The 13,372-nt window shown below is 36.6% G+C and overlaps 1 protein-coding gene across 3 annotated transcripts in view; it reads right to left on the bottom strand.

The window, feature by feature from the left end:
* Nucleotides 1–13,372, bottom strand: part of LOC135686709 (uncharacterized) — a 23,004-nt gene extending 9,632 nt beyond the window's left edge. The window contains exons 1-3 of one of the 3 annotated variants that reach the window (XM_065203004.2): nucleotides 11,396–13,372; nucleotides 6,749–6,837; nucleotides 5,972–6,018 (exon numbers count right to left, since the gene is read on the bottom strand). In XM_065203004.2, coding sequence (XP_065059076.2) covers nucleotides 5,972–5,974 — 3 coding nt within the window. In that variant the 5' untranslated portion in view covers nucleotides 5,975–6,018; nucleotides 6,749–6,837; nucleotides 11,396–13,372. Of the gene's footprint in view, nucleotides 1–3,393; nucleotides 5,379–5,971; nucleotides 6,019–6,748; nucleotides 6,838–11,395 lie in introns of those variants that run through there. The other 2 variants (XM_065203003.2, XM_065203005.2) reach the window with 2 other exon arrangements.

Below are 13,372 nucleotides of genomic sequence, written 5' to 3'. Positions count from 1 at the left end.
CACAGAAGGCTGACAATTCTTACACTAGATATCTTAAAATGATGTGGTAGAATAGAGTGCTAGTAAATGTAACAAGGTGATAAAATAGAGAATTAAAAAAAGTAAGCTTTAACTATGAATTTAGCAAAATGGTATATGTGCTTTAGGATCCGGTTAGAAGAGAATGCCAAATCACTGTTGTGAGATAACAAGACAAGGACCTAATCCCATGTCATTGTACTATGTTTACAAATGAAACACGGTCCAAGGCTATGAGCCAGACATTTTGCTACCACGGTACCGACTTAGAACATGAACAAGGACGTAAAGGGTATTCAAATTTGAGGGCAAGGGCACTGTCCACGGATATTTTCAAAAATACGAGGCACGTGCCCCCGACGCTGTCCCTGATGAAGATATTTGGTACATATGGTAGACTCTTCAAGGGTTGACAACACTTGTTATATGGAGAGCAAGTTATAAATAAAATGAAAACATTAACAAACCTGATAAAATGGACAACTGCAATAAATTGATAGATCTGCTATTTGGAAACTTAAAACGGTCAAATGAATTAGAATGTACTCTGCTTTATGCATACAAAACACCTTGCAAAGCAAATGTGAACTTAACTACTTTTTGTCTAAATAAACATTCATTGCTTCGATATATTGACATTTTGGCGAAAGAAATTTGCTTAATGATCATGATGAATGTCAAAGAATGCGATGGGCAATCCTCTCTCTAGATTAACGCAAATATGTTATCAGACCAATTGATTGTAGCTAGGCTTTAAGATAACTAAACCTTATCTATGTTTAATTTCAACACCAACGCGATACTCAACGCAACGAGATATATCAGATCGCCTTTTTATAGTACATAATAAACGAACAAATGTCATTAAAATTAAACATTTTCGAAATTTGCATTTTCTTCATTAGAATTAACAAGTCGTTTATTGCATTTTTAGAGCTCTTCTTACAGCTAATTGGTTGTCGTCTTCTACTTCATTTTTAGGCTCGTTAAAAAGACCTTTTTGCATTATTGAAATTATATTATGGGAAAAAATTGAGCTTTTATTTGGTAAGACTCAAGCGATTTTGATGCTTTCGAGATGATTTACACAAAAATTAAAAATAATGATTCCAGTCAATGCTTTCACAAAGCACATCAGAATTTCCTGCGATCATAGCTATAATAATCCCCAAAAAGGACAGCTGATTCAATGACTGGAGGTATTGTAGATAGAGACAACAAACGAGATAAATTCATAAAACAATTGTATGGCCCACCAAGAATACCAAGATCGTTGTGGAGGGAGGGATCCTCTCCTCAACCCTCCATATTATCCATATGAATGACGCTGCCATCATGCAAAAATAATATTTTCTCCCCCACTCCACGGCTCTACTAAACCTACTCTCAAAATTCCAACCACAAAAGTAGTGTCGAGCGTCGTAGACCTAGGAAGAATTTCAAAAGTGGGGGTAGGGGGGGGGGATAGTAAGCAATGAATGGGCTCCGTGAGCTGCCATAAGGTAATTTACCACTGCTTCTGAAAAGTTGGAGGGCACATGCCCTCCTGTGCCCCCTGGTTCCTACAACTTAGCTAAAATTGCAAGTGGAAGAGACAACGCCAGAAATGATGAATAGTGGAAGACAATGATGCAACTATTGACGAAGACGACCGCCGGTCACCATCTGTTGGGGAACTTTGCGCTGCTCAGCATCATATTCCCACGAACGCATCACAATAGGTGATATTCTTGTTGTTATTTTTTAGCCCTCGTGACACTTGACACTTTGTCTTGAGATTTTATATATGATTGGCTGCAGAGCAATTGTGCAAATCACATAATACTAATATTTAGCTCATTAATACTTTTTATTGTTATTTTTTGTAATTGGGAGTGTCTTTAGAGTAATTATTTTTGCGGTAAACAGATTGGGAGTGTAAAGTGTAGAGTGTAGACGTAGAATGTAATCAGAGATTGATGAATATGATGAGTAATTGAAGATTGATGAAATGTTTCTGTTCAATATTCTGGAGAACCAGCAATAGATTAAATGTTTTCATAACACCATCAATCGATGAATTAAGGTAAGAAGATAACAGCATGCTACCCTTTTCTGCACGACTATCCACTCTCTCCTTTACCACTATACTTGAAATTTTTTAGTCATTCCAACTCCAGAAATAAGTTTTTGAACTTGAAAGTTAGCTGTACATTTCAATTTGTATGCATAAACAGATTTGGGGTGTCTAATATCAAAGACTTGTCTAATGCTTAATATACACCGAGATTAAGTAGACTTGAATTGATCTGAATAGTCGGATCATTCATAACAAAGAATTTAAAACCGTTGTATGGTAAGGCTTTCTTTACTTAAACGGAGGTTCCTTTGCAGGACAATGTAATCAAAAGCAATGGATACAGTTTCTAGTTGGTTTCTCCTTTCTTCAGATTACGAAGAGGAGCATCAGGTGTACGGGCCTTTTTATCACAAATACAAAATTGTTTCTGTTCTTATGTGACATTCTGAAAATCAGTTTCAATCATGATTACATGTCAATAGCGAGTGGTCTGTCTTTTATACTTGCCGTATTCACCTAGTTGAAAAAGGTGGAGAGGATTAAACACGCTATGTCAAGGCATATGAGTTTTGTCGGTGCAGGTTCAAAATTCCCTGGGATTCCTGATTCACGAGGCATTCTGGATGATGCATAGCCTCTTAAGCAGGACTTTTAGTGAGTGTATGGGGGGCGGGGGCAAAGCCTCTTTTTGTATTAGGCAGGAAAACAAGATATTTTTCAAAGCAAAGAAATGCCAGTTAGATTGGAGGGAGTATTGACCCCTAGCTGGTACGGTAAAAGGGTGCCTGCATGAACGGCGTAGTTTAAAACTGTTTTTTCTAAGAAATTAGAAGAAAGAACCCTAAGACTGTTTTATACTGCCGCGTTTATTTAACGCAAATCAGGCAGCAAATGTGAATAAGGTAGCAAACAGGACAAAATGTAGTGAAATAATTTTTGTTTCAGAACAAAAGACGACAAAATCTAATGCTCTAGGTACCGTTACAGAACAGTATGCAGATAACGAGAAATCAGACTCTTATATGCAACAACTGAAGAATGTTTATTCGATTTGAGATGGTGTAGGAAGTAAATGTCTATTTTGCACACTTCACACGACACAACTTAAAAAGCTTGCTTTGTAAAAGTAGGCACTGTGCTATCCTTTGCAAGGAAGATACGGGAGTGGCAGCGGTAATAAAACATTGCTGTGTGGACAAAAACACAAAAGAAAGCAACTGTGACTTGAGTGTTGAGAGAAGACGTTTACTTTGGACTTCATAGACGGCAACACAACAAGTCATTTTCAATAATACTATTAAACTTGCTATACAAACCGTAATATTTCAGTTTAAGGCCACTCGGACACTAGTAACAGCAAACGCTTCGAAAGTAAAGAGGCTTGTTCTTCTGTTAGGTTAATGCAAATAACAAATCGAGCTGAAACAAGCTCCTATTCCAAGGAATGGGCACGTAGCCCTGGGAACTAGCTTTCAGCATTGCCCACTTTATCCGCCAAGGTTAGCCGCAGTTAGGTGATACAGAGATATTCTCTTTCATAAGGGCTGACACAAATATCGGATAATTTTTCGCGATTTGCAGGCAAGGACGTGATTGGTGAAATTCGTCATGTATAGTCCAACAGTTTCTTGTCGAGCTATCAGTTCTAATCAAAAGCTCGTGCCAAATAGCGAGGTTGTGGATGGGTTGTTATACAAGCCAGAAGCGTTGGATTTCAGAAAGCGAGAAGATTTATTCCAGGATATTGTGGGATTTTTAATTATTTTATACTTCATCATTGCCCATAATTAATTTCCCATAATTAGACCCGTTGAAAGGCTTTACTTGCCCCGGGCATGGAGATTAAGATGAAACATGGGCTCCGACAAAGGTTGAAAAGTGGGGGGGCCAAGGGAAAATTTAACACCCATAGCAAAAGAATTTGAAAAAAACTCTATTGTTTTGCAAAAATGTGGGGGGGGGGGGGGCAAGGCCAGCCCGGCCCCCCTTCGTCGGAGGCCCTGTGAAAGGTGTCACGAAAAAGTGAATTTTAATTCTGTTTATGATCTTCTAGTAGAATTAGTTAAAATCAGTTACAATAGATATATTAGAAGAAGTTACAATAGAATCGAATCGGTTATCGGTTATATATTAGAATCAGTTACAATGTATTTTGAAGTTGATTTATTAGAGGCCCCACCTCAGTCATTTCCGGGGGGTCTAGCTTTAATTCTCAATATAAGAGAAATTATCCTGTAAAACTTAAGAAATCTTAGTTGTTATAAGCTTTGGCAATAAAGCTAGCCTCACTGGCCACCACAGGCGTACGGGGTGAGTTCAGATAGAGGAATTTAAAATATGAAAACTGAACTGAACTGAACGGGGTGAGTTCAGATAGGGTGGGGGGGGGGCTCCAATTTTTTTGCCTGAAAAATACTAATGTCCATATTGTAACGGAGTATACTCTTACATATAAAAGATTTAATCAAGCAATGATTTGCAACGTCATTAAAATGAGGCTAACTAATTAGCATTTTTAAAAACATGACATTACAAAATAGCTTTCGAGTTTTAATTAAAAGAAATATGAATCTCTACCAAAACGGCGACCATATATATCGATCACTTTATCGATATCTTTTTCAAGAACATGATTTGAACATTAACTTTCGAAATTGAAGAGGGCGAAAATGTTCTTATGTGCCTAAATGAGCTGAATGCCCGTTTCGCTGAATATGGTGTTGCTGGAATAGTGGCCAGGATTTCCATCCCTTCAGCAAAATATGGAACTAAGTCCGAATCATTGTCATCATGCCTCATTTTAAGCAATCAACACACAGTTTTGCTTGACCTATTTGATTTGCAGAATCTATTTGGTAGAAGAAGCAAACCTTTCTGATGATTTCTGTTGAAAGGCTAGCAATCACGCTTGCATTCCCTAATGCCAGTGGCGTAAGGCAGTTTAGGACACTTTAGTTTGGTAACTAAGAACTCCCGAATAAAAAGGGCCTAAGATGCATTTACGTACATATATATTTCTAAAACTTTACTCTAGTTCAAATAAATTTCCAAAACTTCTAAAGTTCTATAACTCAGCTGCCCCTAGCGAACGAGAAAAATTCTCATTTTAACGTTTTGCTATTGTCAACATTATTCCATAACTACTGAAATCGCTCACGATTACGGTCACTTCACTCATCTCAGAGATTTACAATCATGTTCAAAATGCAGTTTTCTGATACTTTTTGTCTTTGGATAAGGCTCCTGCCCGAATTTTTGGCCGAAAAAATAAGTTGCCCGAATCTAGGAGGCTTGGACCCCCCAGCCACCCCCTCCCCCACCCCATACGCCTATGCTGATCACATATCCACGTATACATTTCTGTCCCTAACATGATATCTAGTCAACTTCACATATGTTTTCTTTGTCAGAATCGAATGGACAAATTCTATTTATGTAGTTCACAGTTACTGTTGAAGGCACTTGTGCAACTGGCCCGCTTTGCGAGTATAATAGAAAAGACTGGCCTAATATCGTACTGTATGAAAATACAAAAGACAGTCAATTTCTCAAGAAAACTGCCGCTAAGCATGCCGGTTGCGCAAGAGCTTTTAAGCAAGAAGTAAAAGCTCATGCGATCTCTTGTTCACCCAAAGATGGTTATTGAAGATCTCCTTATTTTAACTTGCATATTTTTACGAGAAAATAACCCTTTGGGAGAATCAGATTAGGAAAACTGTTACGAAAAATTGAAATGGCTAACGAAACTGTTATGGAAACATCACATTGTTTAAGTTTGAACTCTCTTCACAGATATTGCATTAGAATTGAAGCTCAAATTTTCGAAAATTAAACTTGCTCTTGAATAAGTTACTTTTGTTTTTAAACTACACCAATAATTGACATTTTACATACCATGATTGAAGCTTTCTTCCCAGCTAGTCACGAAGAAGTCTTTGAACCTTAAAGTGAATGTACAGTATAAGATATTTAATAAACATTGTCAACCATGCAAGAAGCTTCAGTGCCGCTCCCGCCCAAAAAGTGAAATGGTGACTGTTATAATCTCATAAGCCATATGGAGAAGAATTTGTGTTTGTAAAATGACATCGCTTACAGTCAAAGACAGCTGCAAGTATGACATAAATTGAATATTATACATGGTTTTGAGCGACACATTTATGGTAACGTTCATCGTTCTGGAGTGAGATAGAGGTAGTAACAAGGGTGACGAAATAAAAGGTTAGATTCTTCTCTAAAAGACAGGACCATGCAGTCACGTAGAAGTGTAGTGCTATGGAAGAAAAAGAGACTCTGGGAAAAATATATATAAAAAATGATAAGAATATTGTAACTATTCGGAATTAACTGTGGGGGGGGGGGGGGGTTCAGTTCCGCAGAGGTGTAATGCCGCACCGTACCCCCTGGCACTTGTTACTCTATGTAAATGAGCCGTTATCGATGCATAACGGTTTCTCATTTCAGCCAAGAAGATTTTACTACAAGTTCCTTTACCAAAAACCCAATAAAAATTGTATTGCCGTTGTTTTAAACTGGTCGGGAAGAGATGTACAACCAAAATTTATTTTAGAAAACATCGTATTGAGCTTATCTAGCAAGATGTTTCAGCACTGCTTCCACCAAACAATAGCTTCTTTAGGCATTAATCTAGCATCAATGGGCTCAACAAACCTTAGATTGCTTCTAGGTATCTAATAGACTGGGAGATTTTCGTGGATCGTCTTCTGCAACCACTGACTTTCATGATTCAGCAGCTCAATCTAAAACATATAAAAAGGTCATTACCCCGATGATTTTGTAGAGCCTAGGGCAATATTCGTGTCTCCTTATGATAGTGGAGAACTTGTAAGCCGTTAGATGGATTTGGCGGTCAGTGATGTGTCGGACATGGTGACGTATTCGAAAGGAAACTTCGTGTGTTGTGACGTGAAATGCTTAAGATCCGTGTCAAAGAAGTTTAATGAATAAGGAATCAAAACCACGATAACCATTAATCAAATATTTTTCTATACTATGATCAAGAGATATGCCCCAAGTTTTTGTAATTTAGTAACTAAAGTAAACTGGGTACTGAAAATGGTAAGGCCTTTTTTAACTTTCAGCACAAGGAAATATTGCTTTCGATTTTCATGATGTCGATATAATGAATGACATCGGATAGTCATTCTAGCCCGTGAGAGTCGTTAGGGAGTCGTTAGGTAGCGACTGTTGTGGGTATAGGGTCTTAGACTTTGTTACACAAGCTGTGAAGAGATTGGTTTAGGGAGAAAACTCGGCCAATATCTAAGTAAGTGAACAGTAGAGTAAGAATGAGAATGTCCAAATTCTGGCTGATTGGCAGTTGTTTGTTTTTTATGCCTACGATGACAAAGGTATCACAGGAGATTGAGAAGATGAAGAACAAACCAGACAGCTGTAACATCTACATACTGAACAATATTTAGAGAGATAACAAGAAATTTAGTCATTTTTGTTTATAAGTGTTATTTTTTCATTTCTTAAATTTTCTCTTACAAATTTCATGTGTATACTGAATAGAGTTCCCATCTTATAACTTTTTCAACATGATATATCTACAATAAAAGCTCCTACGACACACCCAAGCCACGCCCACTTTCTATTATTTTGTGAGGAAGGTTTGCCTTCTGGGACTTTTGTGTCTGGAGGAAGGTTAACAACTTTTCTGGACTCTGCTGTCTGGTTCAGAGAAGATATCAGTAACTATAAAAATATATCGAATTAGCTAGTGAAGATAATAAAACACAAAGGTAACCAAGTTAGAAAATACATCATATCATTAAACAAGATGAGTCATTCCATTTCAAATCATCCAGATGGTGTATATGTCCTCAGAATGCAATCATTTTTTGTGAGCAAACAAATCTCATTGAAATATGTAAAATTGCAAAATTTCAGCTTAAAATCTTTCGTTAGTAAAAAGTTATAGTACCTTCAATATTTCGGCATTTCCAGGAATTTGTTATAAAAAGGGTGTGGCACCAAATTGATTATATACATTTAATCCCCTTAATCTTTTCCTCTAATCAACACAAATGGATGAAAATTGGTAACTAGACCAAATGAAGGGTGCTTAATTAAGATATAGCATCAAATCAAATGTATTCTGTAAATAAGTTGCAGTATTACTGAGTAAAATCTTGTACATTGAAAATCGAAAGCTCTACTTCTGGGCAAGGATTTTAAGGGTATTATGGCCGAAATATTTCCATAGTTTGAGTACAATTTTTGAAAAGTACTTGTTCTACATATGTGAAGAGAATCATTGTTTGGTATTGTATGCTGCAGTTTTTGTGAGCATGTGTAGTTATGGGGTAAATAATGATACACAGAAAGGCTATTTGTATATATGATTGGGTTCTTTGTTGTTACCCTATGACAAACATAAAATATCTGCTGCTGTTTTGTCAAGAAGATTTTCTTCAAGTGTAATTGGGGTGTCATCTGCTACTACTACTACATAGAAGTAAATGAACCAAAGTTGCCTAACTTTTCAAAAAAATTTCTCAATCCATTATCGAGAAAAAGTGGGGGGGGGGGCCCATAACCCCTGCTAGCCCAATGGCTGCATGGTGCCTATCTTGAGCCTTTGACCCTACATCAGCATCAATTCAAAACATTGGATAAAAAAAGCTTTGCAAGTTTAGGTCCCAGGGCCGTAAATCCCAGGGGGGACGGGGGGGACTGGACCCCCCCAAAAGTCTGGAGCAAAACGATTTTTTTGGAGAAATTACCATCATTTTCCTTGAAAGAAAGAAATCCCTGGTAGCCGGGTTAGAACCAAATTACGTTTTCTGTGTTATTGCAAAAAACCGCAGCCACTAAGGCTATTTTTGTAAGCAGAGTGGTTTTTATAATTTTTACAAGATAAAAACTTACCGTTTTTTACCGTTTTCTACCATTTTATTTTTGAAAACAGAGTATGAAATAAAAAGAGAGCAATCTATCATTTTATTTGACCTATTTACTAACTTATTTACGTACATTTCTATTATTTGTCTATTATTTACTTTTATTTAGTAAATCACTTTTTGCATCATTAACATGTATTCATTTTTGATGTGTAAACATGGCCTTCTGAAATCAGTCAAAATAAGGAAGACGCGCATTTCTGTTCAGAAAGTAAATTTCTACCAATCAATGCAACATCATCCCTACTTTCCCCAACGTCTGTCACTAGAGATTAAGCATGGCTCTTCCCCTCAAAAACTTCACCCAATAAACAATAATCTGTGTTCTTCTGAGAAACGCCGAGCTTTCTATCCTGAGCGATTCTAGTATTTTATTAAATTTAGTCTGGGGGATGCTTTTTTAGCCTTTCTAGAAGGTAAAATTTCAAAAATTTTCTTCCGCGTCGGACCCAACCATGGTGGGTCCTCCTACGACAGTAAACTTGATTCTTAGCTCCCAAGGTACAATTTCTTGGGGCCGTCTCTGAAAAATGTTATCCATCCAATCATACACACAAAAGTCAATGTACTAAGGAATATCTGTAAATACCTTCTATAGAGCAGAAAGTCTTGAGAAATCCAAAAATATTGACTTTTGTATTAAAGTAATTTGCCCCTCAACTATTTTCATAACACATACCATAAATCCCTTGTGGTGCCACGACCCACTGCATACTTTATATTCATTCGCTCTGCTGACCCCCCCAATTCACATGACAAATTTACGGCCCTGTTAGGTCCAAATTTTAGGTGACTGTAATTTGTACTGTGACAGTAAGTTGAGTGAATCACTGAATACAGTGGTAGCATATTGGGGAACAAACGTTTTTACCATGCTTAAAGCTATTTTTATCCAGTACTGATAAGATTATGCAGCATAAAATCAAGATCAAAAGGTGATTACAACCTAAACTGAGAAATTGATTTAAATAAGCCAACAGGAAAGAGATGTTCCTAACTGGCTTTGTTTTAACATTTTGGTCTTCATCTAATTTAGTGACATTTTAGTCAGCACTCTGTTTTTCATCAGACTAGAATAGTCAGCTTCTCATCAACATCAACATCTATGCATGCTGCCTAAAGAGCAAAAAAGGCAACAAACTGCATTGGTTGCAAAACAAAAGCTCTTCTTTAATTTATTCTTATGACACATAGAGATTTTTTGCATAAAATCTTTTCTACAACAGTCCATCTTTTGAAACTTAACCTGCCATACTTTTTTGCATTTGAAGCCCTGGAGATACTAGTTTTTTTCAAAAAAGCATGGAAATAACTTTGGGCCAAAACATAACTGGATCCATAAAATGCCACTGGGGATTTAATCAATGGTAGTATATTATGTCAAATAATATCCACTCAATTCTAACTGAAAGCTTTACAGTAGTTATTTCTTTGAATTTAATCAAAATCACAAATTCTTGAAAATCCTGCTGAAACTATACTGTGATTCCTTTTGCATCTTTTTTAGAACCAAATTTGATCCATGTTACACAGCCTGCACAAAACTTCTTGTGCATCTATTGTTTTTGTTGAAATTTCTGTCTTGCAAGTAAACTAATTCCCACTCAGGTTTCACAGGGTCATCAGGGACTGTGCATGGGGTGGAATACCTTCAATTTTTTAAATTAAATGACTTTGAAGCAAAAAAAGACACACACCTCTACCTTTATACTTAACTTATGACTCTCAAGTTGAAACATTGCATTTATTGCTGATATGTTTGGTTCGATTTGATGATTTTATTCGATAAGATGTGATAAAATTCATGTCACAGAGTCTCCAGCTGTAAAGAATAGCATTTAATTCTAATTTTCTTGACTTTCAGCCTGTGTTTTGTGCCTGCACTACAGATTACATGTACCTGTGCTGCAAACTCACTAAAGCAAGCTGGAAATACACCCAGACTTAAATGTAAACTGATAAATGCTCCTAAAATTTCAACTTATTTTAATTAAAGGTTTTTTCCTCTAAACCTCGAATCATATCTGTTCTGTGTTCTCCAGCTAAAAACTCTAAACTTTTGAATTAAATTGATTCATGCATACGGAGCCATTAAAATTTCACAACTAAAATAATATTTCAGCTCTGGGCTGCTATTTCTCCTCGACTGCTATATTCTGTTGAAACTCCTTAATTACGAATTAACCTTTATTTATAAAGGCAAACAAATTTTCTTGGATGATATTCCAGTACATGCGTGCTGGTTTTCTAGATGTTGCTGTCTTTTGTTAACGTGGTACGATACGTAGAGAATCTAAAATTTAATGAACTTGACGGGAGTTACGAGACTGATCAAAACTATATGAATAGGCCATGTCAGGATTATTTACAACCTCTTACGGTCTCTTACCTAATCAATATACTTTCAAGCTGACTTACCGGCTGACTCACACAACCAGTTTTGCAGCAGCATTCCTTGTCTTTGCTCGTATTTACTGGTACTCTAATCACACCATGATCACGACAAGGTTTCCATGCACCAAATTCCAAACCGATGTCCTGGTGTTTTATCTTCATTGATCACTCCCTGTTACTTATTAAACGGGTAATTGGGCAAAAACAAATGGTAAATTTCAACGTGTCTCTGTTGCTATACAATTTGAATGAATTGGATACCATCCGCCTCTCAAAGCGTCTTCTGTGACCAATTTTCTTCGTTAATTGCAGAAAGTTGCTAAAATAAACTCGTTCCGTAACCGCTTTTGTTTCTCTATCTAGATTTACTTCAACTGATTTTCTACAAAACACGAATGAATATTTTTGGGTTACGCCCCCTGAGCATTCTGATCGTAGTCAGGGTGACAAGATATGGGTGGAGGCCAACGGAGCGGGGCGATCTATTACAGTACATTTTGAGGAATGTTAGGGGGGGGGAGTGGGACAAGCAAGATTAGCACAAAGTTGCAAACAGTTGTTGACCTTTCTCTAAACCAGCAATTCTTCCACTCTTACCAAGCTTTTCAAACATACATTATCCTGACACACTCAACAATTCATGAAAATTTTCCTTTCTTTTCTTGCATTGACCGTTATAAGCTTTGTTCTCCTTTCATTATTGGGGCCATTATTGTCATGCAGTTGACATAATTATTAATGTGGTTCTGAGTAATACTGGTGATTTATTTTCTACAATTGAATAAATAAGATGTATAATTTGCTTTTATAAATTAAAAGTCCTCAATCTTTAGCCAAAGCTTTCCTCCAAATCAGGCTTGTAGGTTTGTGGGGTTTTTGCATCTCATGGAAAAGTATTTTATTTACATGCAAGAAGCAAAATTGCAGGGAATGTTTTGGGGAATAATTTTTTATCTTTACTTTATTTTTACTTTTTTTAAGTAGTAGTGTACCTTTATTTATCCTTGCTGTTATTGATGAAGCTTCATAATGTGTTTTCCTTAAATTTGATTCTTTAAATACATATGTGTACATGTAACTATCAAAATCACAAAAGGTCGCGTAGTTCGAAAGCTCTTCTGAGTTATTTCTAAGTGTCCTTCAGTTTAGATCGAGGTGCCAAAGCCAGATTATCTTGGTGCCGGAGATTCGTTTTCTCTTTGGGCTGAATCTGGCCCTGGATCACAAGGCCTATTTGTTAACAGACAAACTTGCTACGGAAATAGAGAATACTGAATGTCAGCTATAAACGAGAAACGAGAAATCTGCAGATTTGTTTTCTGAAAGTATCGTCAAGAAAACGTCCAAGTCTGAAAGCTGTAAAGCAATATTTAGAGATAAGTTTTAATAAGCACAAATCATACTGTACTTAAAAACTCTAGACGTTATGATAAATTCTATCAAAAAACCTTTTGAACAGCCCAGTTTGAAATTTTTTTCAATTATACAGTAAGTCCCAAAAAGTTTTCTAATCAAATTTGACAAAATATGTAATACACCCAACCTTACGAAATTGCTTAATCTTTTTCTTTGAGTTGATACAGTTGTTCTGTTGACTTCTTTATGTTCATGTTTTATGTCCATGCTCCGACACAAGTTGGAATGTGGGGGAGGGGGGGGGGGCAAGGGAAGATTTAACAATCATAACAAATGATTTTGAAAAAAACTCTATTGTTTTCCAAAAAGTGTGGAATAGGTATGACACAATGATCTATAAAAAAGACTGGATTGAGCTTCCTATTGTCTTGAAACACCAAAGTTTGAAGCGTTCAATTTCAAAAGGAAGAGGGCCCCAAACAATAGCGGGAAGCCATTCCTCAAAAACAATACTTGAATGATATGAATTCGTGAGAGCTGCAATGCCGTGTGTATGAGTCCTAAAAAAGAACAAGGCCAGAGCAGCTGAAAACGTTGCTAGGACTAACACTTAAGG

Source organism: Rhopilema esculentum, chromosome 6 (assembly GCF_057945365.1).
Source record: "Rhopilema esculentum isolate cy_ngs chromosome 6, ASM5794536v1, whole genome shotgun sequence".
Lineage (NCBI taxonomy): Eukaryota > Metazoa > Cnidaria > Scyphozoa > Rhizostomeae > Rhizostomatidae > Rhopilema > Rhopilema esculentum.
Note: the sequence above shows the minus strand (reverse complement) of the source record. Positions and strands in the feature narration are given on the sequence as shown.